A 24128-nucleotide genomic window follows, 5' to 3' on the forward strand; every position below is an offset into this window, starting at 1 on the left:
TCGGCGCGGAGGCTGCGCTCGGAGGGGAGGGCGGCGGCGGGGGAGGGGCCCCCGCGCAGGGCAGGGGCGGAGCGAGCGGCCGCGCCGCGGATCCAAGAGAGTTCGCTCCGGCGCCCGCGCCGCCGCCCGCCCGCACCTCCGGCGCCCGCCCCCGCCCCGCCGCCGGCCGCGCGGGGATGTAGGATGCTGGTGGGCGCCGGGCTCCAGCGGCGGCGGCAGCAGCCCCGGCGGCGGCAGCCTCTCCTCTGGCCGATGAATGCGGACCCGCCGCCGCCGCCCTGGGTTTGGATGGTCCCCGGCTCCACCGGGCTGCTCCGGCTGGGCGCCGGGGTCGCGCCCCCGCCCGTGCTGCTCGCCGCGGCCCCCGCCCCCGCCGCCCCGCTGCTCCCGGGGCTGCCCGGCTGGCGAGCCCCCGGCGAGCCGCTGCTGCCGCTGCCTCCGATGCCCTCTGCGCCAGACCACGCCGGCGCCGTGCACCGCCACCCGCTGCTCAGCGGGCAGGTAACGTGTCCCCGTCCCCGTCCCTGTCCCCGATCGGGGTCTCCCGGCTCCCCCTGCCCCTGGGCGCGGCCCCCGTTCGCCCCCGGCGGCCCTGGCCGGGGCTGGCGCTCTGCGCCCGCCCCCCCGCCCCCGGCGGTCCTGGCTCTCCAGACCATGCGGGCGCAGCCTGGCAGCCAGGCAGCGGCAACAAAGTTCCCGCGTCCACGTCCCGGTCTGCCCCAGGCAGGGCTTGCGGGATCTCTTCCCGGTCTCTTGGCGGAGACCCGCGCCCCAGGGCCGGACTCCGGACGCCCTGGCCGCAACTTTGGCCCGGGCCGGGGTCGCTGTCCACAGCGTGGTGCTGAAGTCCCCGCCGCGCCGGAGCCCCGCGCTGCAGCCGCGCACCGTGGCCGACTTATCGCAGAGAAGTTAATACTTTTACAGTCTCTGCCAGACTTGAAAAGCAAGCTGGGAATCAATAGCTATTTCTGATTCTGATCTGATTCTGATCTGAGTGGAAATAGACTCAGGACTGTGCTTGAGAGAATTCAAACCAATGGAACCCGTGAGCGAAACCCCGCCTTTAACCCTGAGAAACGTTACTGGTGATACCCCAGCCCCGCGACGCGAGCCCCCTAATTAGCTGCTGCCACACTGCACTTGAGAATAGTTTGGCGTTTAAAAGCTGGAATTAAAAATGGAAAGTGACTGTATCTTTCATTAGTGGTGCAACGGAGCCAGGCAGCCTGGTTTCGGCGAGCCCCATTGTTTGCTATCTAACTATGCAGATGCATTTAAATCAGGGGATAACGTGTATTTTATTCCAAGGACTGTCTTAATTAGCATATTCAAATGAGTAGTATGTGAGAATACGCCGTTTAATTAATTTCCCCCTCGGTATTATCCTGTGAGCTTTCCTAAAAGCCGTTCTTGAACTCCTGAATTGCTCTTTGGCCCTAGCGGCGCCTATGCAGTCCTGAGGACCTGTTTGGATGTGTGATGCAGTTCGCCCTGGGTTTTACTGAATAAATGCTGGTAGTTTCCGATATTTCGGAGGGGCTGTTATATCCGGGTGCTGCCACTAGAGGTACATAATGTCAATGCATCCCCAAGCCCCCCTCCCGCTGTATGGAACGCTGCATTTTTTTTCCGTGTAAATTTTAAAAGAAAAAATCTAAAAACCTTATGATTACCCTTTTAAATATTTTTTTGCTATCTGTTTCCTGTTAAATGCCAATATTTAGAATGAGAAGAACATTTTCACACAACAGGAAGTAGAATTGTTTTTATGATTTTTAAAGGACAGAGACGTTGAAGCAATCCATGCCCCTGGGCTTTGGTTTCACTAGTTGTCCACTGCAGAAACTCCCGTCATTTCAGTTGGGGGACTTCCTCCTCCTCCGTGGTCTGCCCCTCCCGCGCTGGCTCTTTCCTTCTGTGCCTCGGCCCCTCAGTCATGGGATGAGCTCAGGGAACGTTTTCTTTGCCTCAGAATCTGTTTGCATTTGTGCACCTTGGGAAACTTTGGATCTTAACCCCTTCGCTAGTTTTATTCTGAAAATATTATTATTTTTTTTTTTAAGTGATCAGTAGCATTAATGCGCAGTGTTCCGTTGAAAGGACACACAGCCCTCTGCTTGCTTGTGGACAGAGCTCAGGAGTCACAGAGCGCACACCCAGCACGTCACCTGTGCACTGTGACCCTCGGTGCCTCAGGGCAGAAACCCACCTCCTACCAGGTGCTTGTGGTTTGTGCCTGGGAGTCCTTTCTCAGTAGGGAAGAATGCAGTGTGGGTAATGCATTGTGACGATTCTGATATGGAGACTTTTATACGTTTTTAAAATTTGTGAAAATGTATGGTTTTTCTCGACTCAGAAAAGAGGGAATTTTTCTCATCAGCAAATACACACATTTTAATTCCCCGCCCCTTTTCAGCGGTCATCCCAACGCCTTTTGGTACAAAGAAGAGCTGAGTGGCACAGGGTAACGAGTGTCCCCTTCTCTCTTCTTGGGTTTCAGTGGCTGTTCGGTGGCCATTCTCCACCACTAGGACTGTCCCCCTCCGCCCCCGTGGAGTGGGTGCCCATTTTCCCACACGTCTGCCCGGCTGCTCTTTCGCCTCCTGCTGGGAAAAGCTGGATAGACAAAAGGATGCCTAACTGCAAGGTAAAAACGCAAGTCGTTTAGTGGGATAAATGGGCTTCGGTTATTACGATGCCGGGCATTGCTGTAACAACAGGGAACAGTGTGTTTTTTCTTTTCTAATTGCGGTAGATTAATCACCAAGATCTAAAGAGAAATCCTTCCAGCTTGAGATCAGTGTGTGCAAAACACAAGCAGGTGGGGGGAGGGGCGTCATTTTGTTTTAGCTTAAAATATTTGGGTTCCATAGAACAGTATAAAGTTTTCCATTGTGAATCAGAATCTACTTTTTAACATCTTTAGTTTTTAAACCTGTAACGATAGATCGAAGCACAGCCTTAAACATGATATAATTCAAGTACAAAATTTAAAAGCGAGTTTTTCTTGCTATTATTATTTTAAGTGTTTCATCTTCCTAATGGTTTTTCTTGGCTTTTGAATTCAAATTTACCGACTATACTTTGTTCACTTGAAAACAAAAAACAAACAAACAAACAAAAATGTAGCTTGTCTGTACCACACTATTTCTATCATTAGGGCGATTTTTTAATCTGTAAATTGGCTGCTGGGCTGAATTAACCAAGTCAATAGTTGAAGACCAGCCCAGACAACTTTATGGAGATGGCGATTGGTTCTGGAGCCCTGTGGAGCCTTAAGCTATAGAATGGTGCTTTTATAGAGTGCCCCACTGATAGGCGGGCCAATATTTGATTAATGTTAAGACAAGATAAATATTTCACAGCGGTCTTCAGCTTTTATCATGTGCATGGATGGTCTTAAATGTCTCATCTGCTTTTTTTGGACAGATCTTTTTAAATAATTCCTTTGCTCTGGACTCAACGTGGATATATCCTGAGGAATCGACATTGTTCCATGGGTATGAAAAGCCTCATTTATTGGCGAATCAAGTGGCCGTGGCTGTGTCCAGGCCAGCTCCCGCCTCTGGGCCTCTTCCCACGGTGGTGCCAGCGCTTCAGCCCATAGCAGGTCAGTCCCCAAATGCTGGCGACAATCTGCTTTTTTTCTCCTTGTTTCTTTAGCCACAAGTTAAATCGTTTAGAGTACGAAAGTGTATTTGTCATTTTAATGAAATAATTCTTTTAAATTCCTTCAGTAAAATATAATTTCTTTTTATGAGCATGACTCCTTTTTATAAAGAAATTAGGTTTCGGGCAGCTTATTCATAGTGTTATTGGGACATGGAATCTGTTTCAAGATGGAGAGATGGCTGAAGGGATTTGTCCAGAATCGTATTTTTGGTGCTTTATTTTTAGGATTGGAGCAGATCTTCTTCTGGGAGCTCTTAATAGGGGTGCTAATTGATCAGGCAACTCATTTAAAAAGCCTCTTGTGCATGTGAGGCGCATGCAGCAAAGCTCCTTGGCCTGCAGGACACGGGCACATGTGATATTTTTGTGAATTTTGCCTTCACGTTGGAGGCGATGTTAGGATGGTCTATAAAAATACATTGTTTGGAAGATGAATTTTGTTCTATCTTTGGAGTCTAGTGACCTGAAAGAACATTCGTCCTGGAACAGACTCCCATGAAATAATCTCTGGATGAGAGATCGTATAATAAACCTATGCAGTAACAGGAGAATAAAATCATCTTATGAATTTTTAAATTGATTTTTAAAATCACCTTAACATATGATCATATCGTAAAAGCAAATGTTGCCCGTGCCAAAATTATCTTGCAACACCTTCCATTATGGAATATTTTATGACTTCAGAATTACATTATCTTCCTGTAATTTCCTACCTACCGAGCTCATCTCAATATGTGTCTCTAAACCTTAACGCCAGGACGTGCTCCTGCAGGTCGGCCGTTGCTGGTCGGGGAGGTCTACCTGCTCGCTTCTGTCTGCTGACCTCACGTGTCCCAGTTTGCTGTGGATCTTGCTTGGTAATAAGTCAGAAAGAACAACTCAACTATTTGTGTTTTTCACGGGCCTTGATGATTCTTGACTGAAATGTGCCTTCTGTCCTTGTAATCAGGCATTACTGAGTTATTAAAATCTGAATGAGCATCAGCCGTACATACGTTTATAAACATTTTACACTGAGATGATTATGTTTCTATTTCATTTGATGATGATAAAAGATGACTAGATACCACGTATTATAGGAGAATTCCTTGGCGTTAAATGGCTCTTTCGGTATATGTAAGTTTCCTGATGCACTGGCAATTACTGTTGCCAAAATAATTAGCAAATTTAGTTTTAAAAAAGTGAAATCTGTTGAACTCTTCCAACAAAATCTTTGAGTGAACTCTATACCTCTCGGCTCATCCTCGAATATCATATGTATACTTTAATCCTCTTGTTAGAAAACTCATACTATGAATATACTAAATATTTATTTAGTTGAAGAAGCTGTCGACATAAGAAATGTCGAAACCTGTAGAGAATTTTTAATAAGAGTTTATTTGAGCCAAACTGATGATGTAGCCTGGGGAGTGAGCTCTCAAATGCTCCAGAGAAAGACAGTTTTGCAGCTTCTTTTATGTGTTTGATTAAGGAGAGAACACAAGGAAGGCGACATGGTGGGGGGAAGGCAAGGCGGGGCGGATCGGTGGATTACAGGACCTTCGAGATGATGCGCTTTCTTGAGGGTGGTGATAACTGCCCTCGAGGGGTGTGACTTCTGGCTGCACAAGGACAATGGGCAGGGCTGGCCTAGAAATCTTTCACTAGAGACGTCACAGGCCTGGGGTGCGACCACCCACGGCGGCCTGCCCAGTGAGGAATTTGTGAGCGGATCACCATGGGAGGTTCCTTTCTATAGGAGGACCGAGGACCAGCTCTTCGGGTGGACGGCGCGGTCTCACAGCGCTGGGAAGGCCCATTTCTAGGCGGTCTCGGTGTTGACGTCGATGTGTTGGAACAGTGGACCACGGGGGATGGGGCAGTACCGTAACCACGGGACATGAACGGAGGCCGCGTCTTCCCCCAAAGGGGCGGGCGGGTAAACGGAAGGCAGTCGGGCCCCACAGCCTTCACCGTGAGGAGACGCTCCGGGTCATTCCTGTCCCGCACTGCCGTTCTCAAGCTTTGCTTCTTGTCTCATATTTCTGTATTTGGTGTCCAAAGTAACATTTACATAAACCGTGAAAAGAGAAGTAACGGCGACCGGTCACACGTTCAGTGATCATAGCCAGTTGGACTATATAGAAAAAGGCCCAGGACAAGAATAACAATCACAACTGATACCGTTAGCGGACAGGGAAAGGCAGTCCAGCAATCGGCCTCCGTGTTAAACACCGGGGCGCAGGCGCTCGATCTTGTCGGTGTCTCGGGGTAGCTGTCCGCCTCCGAGGTGGCAGCTTCTCGTCCTGAGGAGCCTTTGACGCCCGTTGAAGGCAGAGACGAGTGTCAGAGACAAGGGTAGATGCCCATTCGTGGTTGAGTGTCTGAAAAGGCCTCTTCCGACGAGTTGGAGAGTGTCCTTTATTGGATGTCCTTTCTAATCAGCAGAGTCTCCAGGCAGCAGTCAGTAATCTTTAAAGTCTTCGTCTTCTGGGAGCTCCCTGTGAAGGGAAGTGCTTCCCTATGTGGCATTTTCTCGAAGTGACTTTATCAAACCTTGGCGATAGTGTGAGGTGTCTCCTTTCAATATTGTCAGCTTGAAAGTTCCTTCATCTAAGTCTGGCTTAAATGCACTAGGAAAACAGAGTTTGTCGGGGAGCAGGGAAGGACCGAAGCCATCTTGAGTTTTCCACAGCCCCAGCTGTGTATTTAATTTACAACCATGGTTAACCACACGATCTAGTCTGGACATTTGTTATCACTTATTTTTAAATGCTTCCCATGCGATGTAATATAAAAACAAAACTTTTGAGGTAATCCAAGGACCCTTCTAGAGCAGGGGTCCCCCACCCCCGGGCCATGGACTGGTACCGGTTCGTGGCCTGTTAGGAACCGGGCCGCACAGCAGGTGAGCGGTGGGTGAGCGAGCAAAGCTTCATCCTTATTCACTGCATCCGTATTCACTACCGCTCCCCAGCGCTGACATCACCACCTCAGCTCCGCCTCAGATCATCAGGCATTAGATTCTCATAGGAGCACCGGTCCCTGGTGCCAAAAAGGTTGGGGACCGCTGGTCTAGAGCACGGGGAAGTTATTCCTACATATCTTGAGATTTTAACCCTTCAAATCTCAATTTCTAATGAAAACTAGAAAGTAAACAACTAGCATTCTTTAACTTGGCAAATTTAGTGAGATATTTTTATAACCTTTAGAGGCATATTTCACAGATACCAAAGTCAATTATTAACATGAGCTTATTTTTATAAACCCAGGTAAAATATAAATATTATACTTATTATCAATAATTCAAAAGACATGTCTGTTCTTCAACCAACAAACTTAAACTAGCTTTTCTTTACTAAGGATTAATCTTAGATAATGTGAACTTGAAAAGCATTTGAATGAGTTTCTATATTTCTGAGAGTTTTAGAATACACAATCTTTACAAGCACTTGCCTTGAAATTAATTCTAACAATGCCATCTGGAAATAGAACATTATCTCACCTTTACAACATTCACATATAGGCAGACACAGGCAGACACAGGCAGACACAGGCAGACACAGACAGGCCCTTTAACCATGAAAAATATTGATAGTTTATGAAAGAACAGATGAATATAAATTTTGCCCTGGAGGCATTTTCAATTTACTTCTGTCCCTGACAAGTCAAGTTCTGAATGACCTCCCCGCTTTTAAAATAAGGACAGCCTTTTTAATACCTCAGAGAATTGGGTTGATACCTAAACAACATCATTGGCCGATCCATTTATATAAATCCTCTTTTTGAAGCTTTGAGAGACCGATTAAATATGTTTTCCTAATTTTATAGCCTGCCTTTTCTAACTGTGCGCCCCCAAAGATCAATTTAGAGGTATCAGAGGGCCCTCATCTCAGCCATCTTTGTAACAATGGGAGTGAGGCCGGCCGCTGTGGGGCTTGTCGGACCTGGCCCCAGGATTCACCATGTTAATTTTAGTTTTTGCTTTGAGAAAAAAACTAAAACCAGCCTTTACGTGCACGTCTACAGATGAGCCAAGTGCAGTGGATATCTCCATAGGCTGGCATCATGCCCTAACAGAAATCTTTCCTCTGGTAACCCCACAAAGATTCTTAGTCACCCAAGAATATTCAAGCAAAGGCCAGTGAGAGCTTATAGGACTCCGCCCGAACCATGACACTTTCCAAGGAATGGGCCTTGGAGTATAGAAGAAACATACATACCTCGACATCATAAAGAGCATACAGGACGAGCTCACAGCTGAAACCATACTCAATGGGGAAAGGCTGACAGCTTTTCTTATAAGATCAGGAAGGACATGAGGAAGCCCATTTTCTCCTCTCTTATTCAGTACGGTATTGGAAGTCCTAGCTAGAGCAATCAGGCAGGAAACAAATAACAGCATCAAACCAGGAAGGAAGAAGTAAAATTAACTTTATTTGCAGATGATATGATCTCATGTATAGAACATTTTAGAGACTCCACCAGAAAACTTGGAACCAATCAACAAATTCAACGAAGTCGCAGGATATAGTATCAGCATTCAGAAACCAGTTGACTTTCTATATATTAACGATGAAATATCTGAATAAGAAGAAAAGAAAACAAACCCATTCACAGCAATAAAATACTTAAGAATACATCTAACCAAGGAAGTAAAAGATCTGTACATGAAAACTACAAGACTTTGACGAAAGAAAGTGAAGGCGACACAGATAGATGGAATGACCCCCGCGTTCATGGATCAGAAGAGTTAATAGCATTAGAACGTCTGTTCCACCCAAAGCCATCTATGGAGCCAGTGAAATCGCCATCAAAATTCCAATGGCGTTTTTCACAGAAATAAAAAAAAAAAATCTTAAAATATTTATGGAACTACAAACAACCCTGGAGAGCCAAAGCAATCCCGAGAGAGAGAAAAGCCAGAGGCATCACACCTCCTGATTTCAAACTATATTACAAAGCTATAGTAATCAAACGGTATGGCATTGGCATAAAACAGGCACACAGACCAGTAGAACAGAGTAGAGAGCCCAGAAATAAATTTCTGCATTTACAGTCAGCTAATATTTGACAAGGGAGCCAAGAACAACTATCAGGGAAAAGATCGTCTTTTCAATAAATGATGTTGGGAAAATTGGATAACCACATGCAGGAAAATAGAATTAGACCCCTACCTTACACCGGTCACAAAAATGAGCTTGAAGCAAATTAAAAACTTTCATGCAAGACCGAAATCATAAAACTGCCAGAAGAAAACATAAAGAAAACCTCCTTGATGCTGGTCTCGGCGACAGTTTTCTGGATCTGGCACCAAAAACACAAACAACAGCAAAAATCTGCAAGTGGGAGTACATCAAATTAAAAAGCCTCTGCACAGCAAAATAAACGATCAGTAAAATGAAAAGGCAGCCTACAGAATGGGAAAAAATATTTACAAATCATATATCTGATAAGGGGTTAATATCCAAAATATATAAGGCACTTACACATCTCAACAGGAAACACAAAAACAACAACATAACCAACCTGATTTACAAATGGGCAGAGAAACTAAATACGCATTTCTCCAAGGAAGACATACACAGGGCCAACAGGTGCATGAAGAGATGCTCAGTCTCACTAATCGTCAGGGAAATGCAGACCAGCACCACAGTGAGACGTCGCCTCACACCTGTCAGAATGGCTGCCACCAAAGAGACCAATAATAACAAGCGCTGGCGAGCACGCGGGGAGAAGGGGCCCCGTGCGCTGTTGGTGGGAGTGTGAACTGGTCCAGTCACTGTGGGAAGCAGCGTAGAGCTTCCTCCAAAATTAAACATAGACCTACCACATGACCCCGCAATGCCACTTCTGGGCATAGTGTCGCAGAAAGTGAAAACGGGGTATTGGAAAGATATCTGCGTTCCCATTTTTACTGTAGGATGATCCGTAAGAGCTAAGATATAGAAACGGCCTAAGTGTCTATCTATGGATGAAGGAATCAATATATATATAAAAGTATATGTAATATATATAATATACTACATATATAGGTAGTATATAATATATATACATATGTATGTATGTGTGTGTGTGTGTGCATGTGTGTATATATATGTGTGTGTATATACACACGCATATATACACACATATATGTATAATTCAACCTTGAGAAAGAAAGAAATCCTTCCATTTTGGACAACATGGATGAAACTTGAGGGCATTACGCTGAGTGACACAGGAAGTCAAATCCTGTTTGATCTCACTCATATGTGGAAGCAAAAAGAGCCGAACTCGTGAGAACAGAGAGTAGGTGGTGGGCGCTGGGGCCGGGGGTGGGGGTGCTGGTCAGAGCACACAGACCTGCGGTGAGGAGACGCACTCGTTCTGTGGACCCGGTGCCCAGCATGGCGCTCACAGTCGACGATGCTGTGTGACCTGCTTCGAGGGAAGAAGAAAGTTTTCAGATCAATGATCCCAACTTCTCTCTTGAAAAACCAGAAAAGGGAGAACTAACCACGACAACCAGGGGGAAGGGAATAGCAAAGAGCAGACAGAGAAGAAGCTGAAAACCAAAAAGGGCGAAGACAGTCGACAAAATGAAAAGTTTTTTTGTTTTGTCTTAACATGACCAATCCACTTGAAAAACCCCTTGTTGGAGAGAAAAAGGAGAAAGAACAGAGAACACAGATGTCGACGTCCAGAGGGAGAGAAAGGGCATCATCGTGGATCCCAACTCCAGAAACTTAACGGAAAAACATCATACACTAATTCGTGACAATGAATGTAACGGCCTAGAAGAAACGGACGAATGCTTTGTAAGTCGCGCGCTACCTGTGCTCATTCAAAAAGAAAGGGAAGACGTGAATAGCGCCATATTAAAAACACTGAATTCATAACTTCGGTCCTTCCAGAACAGAACACTCCAGGCCCAGACACCTTTACTGGAGTCGTCCGACCAAATACTCACGGAGGAAATAATATCGAATTTGACTAAACTTGTTCAGAAAACGAAAGCAGGAATGACATTTCCCAAGTTATTATTTTTTTCGAGGTCGGCATTTCTCTGATGTAAAAACCCCATAGATATTACAAAGAAAGACAATTACAGACCAATAAACTTCATACACATAAATGCAAAAATCCTCAGCATACTATCAGTGATATATAAAATAGATGGCACCTCGTGACCAAGCGGGGCTTTTTCTGGGGATGCAATGCTGGCTCGACGTTAGAAAACCGATGTTATTTACTTTATCGAAAGAAGAAAGAAGAAAAACGACATGATCATTTCAAGAGATACAGAAAACATATTTGTCAACAAACCTCTAACTCAACTCAGAATTAAAGGGGACTCATCGGCTGACTAAGGACAGCTGTGAAGGAGCCGCAGACCAAAGCTGCATTTACTCGTGACCGCCCGACGCTTTCCGAGGTGAACAGGGCGAGGAGTGTCGCTGTCACCGCTCCCACGCAGAGTGTACCGGAAGTCCGAACCATGACGATAAGGCAGAATGAGAAAAAGAATGAAAAGCGTTACAGACTGGGCGGGAAGAGAGAACACTGTGTCTACGTGCAGACGAGCGATCGCCTTCTGGACCACCTCGGTCTAGAGAAAGCGGCCAGCGTCAGCGAGTGAGTTGAGCAAAGTTTCAGGATAGAAGGTCGATGTGAAAATTCAGCTGCATTACTCCCCGACTGCTGATGAAGGACTGGAAATTAAAATAGCAGTATCACTAAAGCACGAAAGCTAACAAAATATGTACCCAGAAAACTATAAAACGTCCACTGGAAAAATCGGACATCAATTAATGGACAGATATTTCGCATGAATGGGCCGAAAGACTCAATAATGTTCTCAGTTCTCTTCAGATAGATCGATACATTCCATGTAATCCTAAACAAAACCCCAGTTTCATAGAAATTGACAAGCTAATCCTATGACTGATGTAAAAAGACACAACAGTTTTGAAAAAGAAAAGCAAATGTGGCAGACTCATAAATAAGTGATCTGAATGCTTACGCTAAAGCCGCAAGAATGAGGGCTTTGCAGAACTGGCAGAAAAATGCGAAAAAGATCAATAGAAATAGTAAGACAGCTTCTAGAAATGGACACACTCACATGGTCAATTGATTTTTGACAAAGGTGTCAAGGCAATTCAATGGAGAAAAGCTTGCCGAATGGATTTGGAGCAATTAAGAATTCATTTTAAAAATAAACAAACAAAGCTTGAGCAATACCTTGCATGGTATACAAAAATTGATTCAAAATAGATTATAGATGTGACTATAAAACTTCAAACCCTAGAACTTCTGAAAGAAAACATAAAAAAAAATTGTGACCTTGAATTTGACCGAGATTTCTTAGATATGACACCAAAAAGATGAACCATGTAAGAAAGCTCATCGATCAATTGTACTTCGTCAACATTAAATGCTGTTGATCTTCGAAGCTATTTTAAATTAAGTTAAAAGAAAAGCCACATACTGGGAGAAAATATTTGCAAAACGTGTATCTGATGAAGAGTTGATATCCAGAATATAAAAAGAAGTCAATAATTAGAAAACAAACAACTCAAGAAAATGGGCAAAATACGTGACCAGACACATCACCAGCGAAGATATATGGGCGGCAAATGAGTACGTGAAAATATGCTCAGTATTATCTATCATCAGGAAATGCAAATTAAATCCGTAACAACAGTCCCCACACACCTGCCAGAGTGGCTGTAATTTAAATAATGCGCTGCGGATAAGGAGCAGCTGAAACTGTCATAACTAGCTGGTGGTAACGCAACCTGACACATCCCTTTGGAAATACAGGCGGCCCCATATCACATACCCAGCAAGCTCTTTCCTAGGTATTTACCCAAGGAAACGAAGAGATGTGTTCACACAGAAACCTGTGCACAAGTGTTTGTGGAGGCTTTATCTGCCAGCAGCGAAACCTGGGAACAGTCCACACACCCATTGTGCACACATGGGCACAAACAGGGGACGCGAGGCAGGTGACCAGGACTGGACTTCTGGGGCACGCGGTCCAGAATCCAACGCATGTGTGTGTCAGGCGCGGTTCGCTCCCCTTTACAGGACTTGAGAGTGACGGCGGCCGAGGGGTTTCCGGGGGCTGGGGACAGGGGCGGTGACAGGGGAGGGCCTATCTTGGCGTCGCGGACAGTCATCTGGTCGTGTGGTAGCACGTCTGCGCTTGCTGACATTCAGAGAACCGTACGTCTAGAAAGTAAATGTCACTGCATCGTGCCTGATGACACCAACCTTTTCTTTTTTTAAAAGAGACTTAAGAGACATACCCATATGACATGTGGATTTTATTTGACCTTGGTTCGAAGGACCCAAACAAACAAACAAACAAAAATGGAGAGGCACTGGGAGAAATGCGAATTTCTGACTGTACTGAGTAGTAGTATGGGATGCCGGTTAATTCGGTCAGTTCGTTGGTGTGAGCAGAGCTGTGCGTTTTTGCTTTTCAAGACAACACTCGTACGTGAGAGCCGGCCGCGGAAACGGGGGAGGCTGAAGTAAACTCGCGCTGGGAGTGGACTTGGGGAGCGTCCGGGCCTGGGGCGGGGAGCGCGAGCTGAGGTCACGAGCTGGTGGTCGCGGAGGGGGCGATGCACTGGTGGGCTGGTCATGCCAGTCCCGATTATATAATTGTTGGACATCTTCATGATGCAAAGTAAAGGGAAAAAGACTAAAAAATACCACCACGGAGCATACTTAAAAAAATTACGGCGCGGTCGTAGCAATGCCTCCTGCCCGCCTGCCACGCCAGGACAGCAAGTCGGAAGCCAACGCCAGCGGTCACACTGGACGGTCAGAGAAGCCGAGGACAACTGGCATGCTCAGGACAGAAAGGAAGGCGGACTTTCGCAGGTCCAAAACCAGAAATAAATGGGCCAGAAATCCGCCCCCAGGCACGGTTAGGAGAGCAGCACAGAGACAGCCCTGCGCAGCAGCAGGAACGTTTCGTGACTAGCAGGCCCGTTTTCTGGGGGTGGCGAGACGGGGTGTTTACTCACGTGCCCACGGTCTGCCGCCTCTTCTGGCTGGGCACAAGCTCAGAGGCCTCATCCGTCCCCTTTCCCTAGCGAGTCCCCTCCACGGCCTGTCACTCGTCAGATCTCCCAGACTCCAAGGAGAGGCTTCCGCGCAGCGTTCACGCAGAACACAGAAAACGGTGAAAAACGCTGACGGAGATTATCGGGTGGCTTACGCACGTGACCAATGCTTTCCAAAAACAGAAAAAGACAGAAAAACTCACGTGGACAGATCTCAGTCGTAAAGGGAGCTGTGAGAATCCTTAAAGTATTACCGAAAATTTAACGGCGCGGTGACAGCGGCCCCCGTCAGCACTGAGCGGGGCGCACTTCGCGGTGGCGGAGGCTGTGTAATCGTAAGGGGGGCGTTGGCCACGGCGTCGCACGTGTGGGTTCACTGAGAAAAAAATGTCCTTTCATCAGGCTGTCGGAAGATGTATCGCTTGGTAAAACGCAATAGCCATTTACAAACATGGGGAAAGGAAAGACCGAGGTGTGATCCCGCGCGGCCCACACCTGCCACGCCGCGCGGCGGACCCGCCGCCTCTCCGCGACTCCGCTCATGGCTGTGCTTTCACCCCGACTGCCTTCTGGAAGCTCCAGCCAGTGCGATAGGAAATGGAACAGCACTAGGAAATGGCACTTCGAGTTGACCGCCTCTCTGTTTTGAAAACTCGTGACGTTCAGCTGAATAATTCTTAGAATTCAAAGGGCGTTTCAGCGAAATGGATGACGGAAGACGATGTGTTTCCTACGTGTTCGGAGGGACTCAGATGCTCTCCTCACGCGGCGTGGAAAACGCGTGAAGTGCCTGGACACGGCTACCCTCCCGGGGAGACGGACCATCACCTCCGTCAGGCACGCCATCTGAACCAAGAGAACGGGAGACTTTGCTGAAAGTGTTATTTTTCAGCCGAAGGGACTCTGTGGGCTTGGATAAGAAAAGGAAGCACTGAGGGGCTAGAAATTCTTTTACGGATGGAGTACAAAGCTAATTATGTTACTTTTCTTAAAATGTCAAGCATCGATCATGGAATATACACTTGAAACAGACAAATATATACTTTAAAAAAATCCGTAAGAGCGATTTAACTTCTTATTCTAAAGTTACATCAGGTTTTTAAAATGTGGTTCTGATGTGCTCATCTACATATAGATTAATGTAATAAGTTTTAAAAGAATCGTTATGTAGGACAATGTTCTCATACCATAATAAAACACAGACATAAACAGACAACTCGCGGAATAATCATAAGTGCCTTTATGCAACAGGAGCTTCGCTCACAGTAATTCAGGGAGTGCAGGTTTCGACCCCCCACACTCGACCTCTCCCGTGAGATTGGCGCGGGCTCCAGCATTTGGCCGTGCCCAGTGTGTGGGCCGGTGCAGGGGGTGCGCTCACCCCACACGCCTGCCGTTAGCGGTAGTGTGCCATGGGCGACGTGGCGTGACTTCCCGATCCTTGAAAAAAGTCGATGTAATGTCGCTCGGTGACGGCGCTTCCGTGGCAGGTTGTAGGAAGAGCGAGTATGTGTGTACGGTGATTCAGCGCGTCATCACTTACAATCCCAAGAGGAAAAATGAAATCTCAAATGCCCGTGACTAGATAGTTCAGTGAACGGTCATTCCTTGCTATGAAAAAATAAATCATCTTCAGCTTTTTGTGAAATCACATTTGGAAGATTATTTAGGTAAAAGAAAAGGCTCTTATTTCGTTTTGGGAAGTTCGCGAAGGCAGGGTACAAACTGCGTCAGGATGACCCCCATTCAGAGAGCGTGGGACACACGCTCACCTCGCACACCGGGGAAGGGCGGAGGTGACACCACGAGATGGTGGCAGAGGTCATTTCTGGGTGCCGGGTCAGGGCAACTGTCGTGTCCAGCTCTACGACATTACTTATTTTCCATTTTTAATGAGCGCGCATTACTTTTCTCGTCAGAAAACGCCATAAAATACATGAAAACGCTTCCTCTTCATGCCGTTGACAATGAGAATGCGAGCTGGTGCTAGGGCTGGCCCCCCACACCGTGACCTTGACAGGAGGGACACAATGGGGTCTAGCCCTTCCGTCTCCCAAGGGGTGCTTGTTGGGTTTGGGGTTTAGCCACTCGTCACGTCTGGGGAGGGGTGGCGTCGGCATCGGCGGGAGCCTTGGGGAGAAGCTTTCCGCTTCCTTCCTGGGAACGTAAGCTGTGGGCCCCTGGGATCCAGCACAGGAGACAGCACCTGCGTCCCTGCCAACGAGTGTCCCCATGGAGCACCCATCCCGCGTGGGTCGGTCCGTCCCCACCGAGGACTGTGCTGGTGATGGGTGGCAGTACAATGTAAGGCGAGCCAGTGACTCCTGGTCCTTCCTAGTCAAGAATCAGCCCGACCCGCTAGGAAATAACACCGTGATGTCACGGCTGTCCTCTCCCTCACTGTCGAACGGGACGGCCCGGGCCCAGCGATCTCTGGAGTCACAAGACAAACAGAAATCTTTCGGGATCCCGAGGTCACTTAGAGAGCTGGCGGGGATGCAACGCTTTCACACCATGGACACGCAGACGTCCCAGTGGAAGATGCCAGCGCGGGGCCGTCAGAGCTGTGGGGAGGCTCTCGGCGACCCCTCGGAGCTGCGGCGGCCAAGGGGGCTCTGCCCTTCGTCCAGTTGGTGGATTGGCTCTTCCCTCCAGCTCCAGAGAGACCCACGGGGGGACATCCAAGAAGCACCGGGCACCGCGCCATCTGGGGCAGGCCAGAAAGAACGTGCGCATAGAAACATCCAGCCAATGCCACCTTCCGGTGAGGTGTGTGACATTCTGCTCTCGGACAAGGGACATGGCGCCAGACTGCCTGGGTGGCTGCCACGTGCCGGCTGTGCAGCCTTGGGAATGTTATTTAACCTCCTCGTGCCTCGGTGCCCTCATCCGCAGCGTGGGGTCACTTTAAGAATTAAAGGCACGACACTGCGACATCAGCGGCCGCCGCGCGTGGCTGGTGCCCTCACGGCGTCTGGTGCCAGCGCCTTCTTGGACGTCACGGCTCCGCCAGCTGTCCCTTTGGCCACGTCAGCGATTTTTCTGTTTTTTTCTTTTAAGTAATCGAAGAAGTTTTCATTGCAGTTGTAGGACTCCTGCTCCGCTGGACTTCAGGCGACTCCCGGCTGTGGCCGCCCTGCTGTTCACGGCAGTTTCGCTTCGGTCGTGAGAGGCGGCGAACCCAGCGCGTTCTCACTCCGCCCTCCCGGACAGACGCTTCCCTGGACGACTGCACATCTCCCCGACTTCGCGTCTTCCCCAACTTCACATCTCCCCGACTTCACATCTTCCCGACCTCACATCTTCCCCGTACATAGACTGTACTTTAAGGCGTCATTTCTAGGAAAATTGGTTGTGTCCCCAGACCCAGTGGTAAATTATTCACACATCAACTAAAATGGAGAGACTGCCTAGATAATGAAAAAATTAAATGAGATTTGTGTTTACCAACATCACTCATATCATTGTAAAGAACTAGGAATTTATGTCCTGGCGACCATTTTTCCCCTGAATTTATGGGTGACTTTCCACAAAGTAATGAATCAATTTGTCGAAATTCTAAGTCACAGATATACTCCTTCGCTGCATTAGTGCCAGGACACTGTTGGGAACGTAACTAAGGAGCTGCCAGAATTCATTATAACTGTGGCATCAAAAAACAAATCAGGGGCATTATTCCCTGACTTATTGTCTTCTTATTGGAAGTTTCCAGATGCCTATCCCGGAGCAGCATGCTCCAGAGGAGGCATAGCGTGAACCACATGTTGTGGAATTCACCGTTTTCTGATCCTCATAGTCAGAGGCATAACGAGACAGGTGACATTAATTTTAATCATTTGTTTTATTTAGCCCGAACATCCAGACCATCGTCATTTCAACATGTCAGCCACGTAAAACGGTATTGATGAGGTAGCCACCTCGGGCGCTGGTGCGTCCTTGAAATCCAGTGTGCATTAGACTCACAGCGCAGCTCGGTGCTGACCAGCACCGCGCCAAGGCTCAATGGCCATATGTGGCTTCTCTCTCCCGTGCGGGACCGGGCAGCGGGACATGAGAAGCAGCAGGTGCATTTGTGAAGTTATCGACCTGTGCGTGTACGTTCGAGGGACAGCTCAGTGAGGAGCTCAGGAGAGCGGCTCAAAGAAATTTACCTAGCGCCCATTCTGTGGGCAAAGTGAATTCAAATGTGGCCTGTCACGCCTGTGACCTCGGAAGGATAAGGGTCTGTTTCATCCTCTATGTCACATATTTAAAAGGCACGCGCTTGGATGGCGTTTGCCTTCTGGGTGGCTCTCACTCATGGTGGCTTGCTTCTTTTACCTGGTGTCCTTTAGTTCTGCGGTTGTCATTTGTCGTTGTATGTGTGACCTCGGTGGCCCTGAGCTGGTGACACTTTTCCCTAAAGAGGTTCTGCCGAACCCAGGGCACTGCTATCCCAGGACTGGACCTCCTCCCATGAAGACCCGGCTCCTGCCCAATCTAAAAACCTGCAGACTCCGCTCCCGCGTCTGCCGCCTGCAGACCTAAGACAAAGGATTTTCTGGGAAATGGGAGGAGACGGAGACCGCTGTTTTTGGCGAGCCAGGCAAAGCTCTGCAAGGGTCTGGCCAGCACTGTTCTCGTCAGCAGCGGGGGCCTCTGAACAGCTGACTCCACGCTGCTGGAAACGCAGGTCGGCCCAGTTCCTTTGACTGGAAGGACTGGCCAGCTCGGTGGCCCACAGCATTTGTCCTCAGAGTCGGAGGAGGAGTGCATCCCACGGGCTGCCCGTCGTTTCCCAGGTTAGATGCCCGTGGTCCGATGGCCGGCAGATCAGCCTGTAGGTGTCTCAGTACAGATGTCACTGGAACTTCATTCCAGCCGAAAGTTAGATTCACGGCCTATAAGAAATAACCTCTGGCTGCTTTTGATAAACACTGACTCGTCAGCTTGCCCTACCCTAATTTCTTGCCTTCGACATTTACTATCAACGTCAGGCAGGTGAGAACGTGTGCTCTGGGAGCGGACAGCCTGTCCATCTCGTTTGCCGCTGGGACTCCCGGGCCCGGCTAGGTGTCTCATCTCTAACAAAGACTTTGCAAACATTAGATCAATAATCAATACCACAAATGCGGATTGGTCACCTGCCGGGCGCCGTGGCCTGGTCTCTGTGCTGGGGAGAGCGGTGAACAGAACGGGCTGAGACTTCTGCTTCCGCGGGCCCCACGGTCCAGTTCACTTTGTTGACATTTTAGTGCATCGCTTGTATGAATAGATCGCAGTGCTGTTCAGGGGACGTTTTCAGATGGGGAGACTGAGTCTTTCCGGTGTGATGGGTTTTTATAATGAAGAATTAGTTCCCATCTGCTTGCTAGGTATTACCGACACTACGAATTAAAAACAAATAAATAAATAACGTGTTCCTAAAACTCCCTGCCTGCCTTGGGAGTCTCTCTCGTAATTGTGTGTCTAGAGTTCATGTCAGCGTGATCTTGGTTAGACTTCCGAGAACCGTGACGGCTCGAGGTCCGAGGACCGGGCGTTGGGGGGTCTGGAGACAGGGGTGCGGCGAGGCTGCCCACGTGCCTGACGCAGGACGGGATTTCCTCTGCGTCGGGCCGTCGTTGGCTTCAGGTGTCGGAGGGGCGAGCAGGGGCAGACAGGGCGCCATGCCCTGACGTTTACACTTTAAGGAACAGAATCCCAAGTCACGGGCAGGAAGGAGGGCTGGTGGCCGGGGAGGGTTTGCGTGAACGAGACGGCTGAGCAGCCTGCAGCCGGCCGCGCCTCTGAGGAGTAAGGGTACTTCCCGGTGGGGCGGCCTGGCGGCCGGGCTTGGGTCAGCGCCCTGGTTGGTCTCCAGTTGAACTTGCCACGTCCTCGTTCCTCTGGCATTTTACATTCAATACAGTATTCACCCTTTTAAGGAAAATAAGTTCCTTCCGGGCAGCATCGTCTTCAGAATGGTGGGTTTTAAAATTGGAGACACATCTGAAAGTCATGCAGCTCATGAGCCGGTTGGCGCGCATCCGGTCACCGAGGGACGCGCCGGCCCGCAGACCGCGGTGCGGGCGTGGGAGGCGGGCGGGAAGGTGGGTTGCTCCGCACGCGGCTGTGAGACCTCAGACGTGATGGGCGAACGGGCCGTTGGAAGGCCGAGCGCAGGCGGGGTACCGAGAACCGGGCCTCAGCATCCGCGGTAGGAGGAAGGTCAGCGGCCGTGGGTGGTGGATGACCGCCTGGGGACCGCGAGAGGAGGCAGACACATTGATGCAGGCTTGGAGGAGGGAGACCTCAGAGGACCACAAAGCGACTGGTAGGGGACGCGTTGTGATTGACTCTAGAGGCCAGGACCGGACACGGACACGGACGAGGCGGCCACAGGCCTGCTCGGGCCTCGGGACGCCAGCCCCTTCTCTGTACTGGAGGCAGAAAGACGAGGCCGGGAGGGCCGGCCTCGGGGGCTGCTGGCGGCAAGGCTCGCCCTTGGCTGCCCCGAGCTGTCACGGTGCCGCTCCGAGGCTGCCAAGGTAACCACGTGGCCGTTCCCACACTTTGCAGCCGTAGGGAGAACAGGTGTGCTGGGTCCCCCCGTGCGGGCCCCGCTGCCTCATGTGACTTAGAATCTGACGGCGCAGGCCGTGCTGAGACCGCGTCAGAGCGGGTCACTCTCCACAAGCGATTCCCAGCGGGAATTTCCCGATGGAAGCAGGAAGCGGGGAGCAGGGAGCAGGAAGTGGGGCGTCCTGTGAGGGGGGAGGCTTTACGGCGCGGCCGTGAGGCCGAGGGGCGCTTGGCCGTGGGTGTGGACAGCTTGCTTCAGGCCCCCAGAGACCCGCTGAGCTGGGAACGCACCCGTTTTCCGTTCCTTCGGACTATTAGGGACCCGGCCCCGGCGCCGTGGAGGCGGGTCCGAGGCTTCGCTGTGCTCACGGGCCCGCCTCGCTGGGTCTCTCTCCTCGTCTGGGATTTTCATGGGCCAGGCCTATGTGGCCGCGGCCTTCTCTTTGCTTCGGGTACCACTAAGCGGGTGACATGAGCCTGTCCCGCCAAATGTCGCTCCCTCCAGGGCTCCTTCCCTTTGCTCCTGACACCGATGACACTGAGCTTCCTTTGTCCCCTCCCGGGAACACCTCAGGCCGTGAAAATCAAGGCGCACACGATGCCAGAACTTCCCAGCAGGAGTGACAACTACGGGCAGAGGCGCTGCCCCCTCCACTCCTGCCTGCCTGTCCCCCGCCCCCGGCCCCTCCCTGCCTGCGCCCGCTCGGGTCAGCTCGGGCTGGGATGCCGAGCATGCGTGAGGATGGCGCCGGTGTTCACCTGCGCGTGAGCCTGCGCAGGCGCTTTACGCGGCCTGCCCCAGGAAGGGGGACTGGCTCGCCGCGTCCTCAGCAGCCTCCGCGAGCCAGGTAATGCCCCTCCCCCAGGGGACACTCGGTGCTGCCAGGTCTCCGTGCCCTTACGAGCCGGCGCCCGGGCCCGCCGGTCAGCCGGTCAGCGGGGCAGCGTGCGTGCATCGTCACTGCCCCTTTCACGCCTGGCGCCCGCGTGGTGGGGACGGCAGGGAGCTGGTGGCCGCAGGCAGCGGCCAGCGCGTCCACTGTTCCTTGGTGAAGAAAGCAGCCGCCTTGTGCTTTCGTCCCTTCCCGTCCCCTGCCCTTCGGTGCAGCCCTGGGACGACCCGGTGTGAGCGGCAATTTATTTTTTGAGGTGGTGTCATTAACCTGTAGTTTAATAAGCTGAATAGTCAGGTTTTTGTGCACCCAGTGACTGGGAACCCTAAAATTCACAATAAATTAGATTTCTAAGTGGATGCACAAAGCTCGGCAAATTCGCCACCCTCGTAGCCTGAAGTGGCTCGTGTGCCCAGGTCTTGTCCTGGCTGTGGAGCCCGCGGGAGAGGCCACTCTGCGTCCGATGCCTGCCTGTCCCAGGGGTGACTCAGTGACCGGATGTCCGTGTTCCTGCCCAGTGGGGTGGCGGTGCTTATCCATGCTGGCGTGTGGGACCCAGTCCGCACGCCGCGCTGCAGCCATCAGGCACTGCACCCTCCGCTCCTCAGGTCTGCGGGCGGGACACCCAGCTGCGAGTCCCCACGGCCGGGTGAGGAGGAGCCGGTTAATCCCGGCTGGCAGCCCCTTCCGAGCGGGACGCCAGGAAGCACATGGTCAGGGATAGTGACCCGGAGGGGTCACTGGTCATGGAGTGGGGGGACTTCAGGGTCTGCCCACAGTTGTGGGCTCCACCCCAGACCCTGCTTCTGCCAGGCCACCCAGCACGACACTTCAGGATGGGGGGGCCTGGCAACGGATGCGGGCAGCAGGCGGGGCCGGGTCATTGCCCTGTTCACTGAAGCCAGCAAGGGGCGCTTGGGTCAAACTCACCGTCAGAGGAGCTGGTGGCAGTGCACAATGGGACTGGGGGCCGATGGTGGCCGGCGTGGCGGGCAGCACGGAGGTGTTGGCCGCAGAAGGAGCTTGTGCTGGGCCTCAGCGTGGGGAGCATTGAAGACTCCAGGGGGGTGGGGGCCCCCTGGCAGGCTGCGGAGGTGCCTGAGGTGCAGTCTGGAGGAGGGGACAACTGGGCTGTGAGCTGTGGCTGCAGGAGGCTGTCGCTGATGAGGTCCAGAGCGAGGGTCCGGGGGACAGCCCAGGTTTGAGAGCTGACGGCCGATACGGCAAGGATGGCGGCTGACTAGATGCTGAGCGAGGTGGGGGGGCAGCAAGGTGGCCCTGGTGCTTTTGCCGGGATGACGGTGGCTGCGGGCTGGTTGCGAGCACAGCGCCAGCACAGAGACCTTTAAAAAGGCCTTCGGGTCTGTGAGGGGCCCAGGATGAGCCTCGCTGGGGGAAGGGACGAGGTGCAGAGGGCGCCTGCATTTGGGCCAGGCCGGTGATCCCCACGTGCTGTGGAGTCTCTTAACAACACTGTCCCCTCACAGCTGCAGACACTGAGGACGGGTCCGTGACCTCCCAGTCACACTGCTGCTGGCTGAGCCCATATTCACTCTGTCTCCGTGAGGTCTAGGCAGTGCCCAGGGGCACCCATGTCACAGCCTCTAGGGCCTGTGTCGCACTCCACGTCACAGCCGGGGGCCTGTGCTCAGCGGGGCCCAAGTGCTCAGCCAGCCAGGTCCACATCACACTGGGGTACCCATGTCACAGCCAGGGGCCCGCTGGGCCACAGCCGGGGTGCCTGTGTCACAGCAGGGGGGCCCGTGTCTCAGCCGGGGGGGCCTGTGTCACAGCCGGGGCACCCGCCACAGGCCGAGGTCCTGTGTCACAGCAGGGGGGCTGTGTCACAGTAAATTGATCACAGCCGGGCACCCGTCAACAGCAGGGGCCCCTGCAGTCTCAGCCGGAGGTCCCGTGGTCAGCTGCTGGGGACCCGTGTCTCAGCCGGAGGTCCCGCAGTCACAGCCTGAGGTCCCGCGGTCACAGCCGGAGGTCCCGTGCTCACAGCAAGGACCTGTGTCTCAGCCGGAGGTCCTGTGTCACAGCCGGAGGTCCCGTGGTCACAGCCGGAGGTCCCGTGTCACAGCCGGAGGTCCCGTGTCACAGCCAGAGGTCCCGTGTCACAGCCAGGGGATGTGGGCTGGGCAGGCTGCTGTGCTCCCTGCCTGCACGTGCAGTTCAGAGGCCAGTCGGGACGGGCGCCCGGTCCCCACCCCACCGTCCATGCTAAGTGCACTCCCTCTGCATTAGGGTCCCTCGCCGCCCCAGGCGCCGTGGTGGCAGAGAGGACAGCCGTGGTGGGCTCCTCGAGCGCTCGGTGTCCAGAGAGAAGCTGGCCCGGAAGCGGCCGCAGTGGGGGAGGCCTGGACGCCGGGGCGCCGGTCGGCCTGCTCTTTGCTTTGCCTCCCGGCTCACAGGAGACCGAGCCGGGACACGACGCCTCCTTCAGAGAACAGCCCGAGTGACAAACTCCAAGCAGAGCAGGAAGACCAAGGGGCCACCTCCTTGGGCAACGACCCAAACCCGCGTGTGGTAACCTGTGTCACCGAGACCTGTGAAAGCCGTCACCAGTCTCCCTAAGGGGAACGGCCTGAGTGCGGATGGGTGTCCTTGTTCCTGGGAGCCGTGTGGCCGGGCTGGGGACGCGACACTCTCAGAGGGCAGGAGGGAAGTCGGGGCCTGTGCTCCTGACGCCGGCCCCTGCGGCCGTCCCCTCCGCACGTCAGACCCCTGTGCCCGCTGGAGACCCCTGGCGCATCACCCGTGAGGCCTGCCACACACGCACCACGCGTGCTCGAGTCGCCGTCCTGATCACACCAGAATTAATTTTTGCAGAAATAATTACCAGTCGGTAGATAACGCCGCCTGAAGGATTTCCACCGGAGCTGAAATCATGTGCTAAACAGACGCGATAAACACTTGCTTGTTTATTCTTCTGAGCGTGTGACTCAGCGCAGTGAGCTCCGCAGCTGGCGTTTGC

General features: G+C 51.5%; 1 protein-coding gene across 1 annotated transcript in view; it reads left to right on the forward strand.

Annotated features, from left to right (window-relative positions):
• The first annotated feature begins 252 nt into the window (after positions 1-252).
• TCERG1L (transcription elongation regulator 1 like) overlaps positions 253-24128 on the forward strand; it is a 115077-nt gene continuing 91201 nt past the window's right edge. Inside the window, exons 1-3 of the mRNA XM_039835982.1 lie at positions 253-501; positions 2501-2647; positions 3430-3610. Coding sequence (XP_039691916.1) covers positions 253-501; positions 2501-2647; positions 3430-3610 — 577 coding nt within the window. The remainder of the gene's footprint in view (positions 502-2500; positions 2648-3429; positions 3611-24128) is intronic.

The sequence above is a fragment of the Pteropus medius genome, unplaced genomic scaffold (assembly GCF_902729225.1).
Source record: "Pteropus medius unplaced genomic scaffold, Ma_sr-lr_union100, whole genome shotgun sequence".
NCBI lineage: Eukaryota > Metazoa > Chordata > Mammalia > Chiroptera > Pteropodidae > Pteropus > Pteropus medius.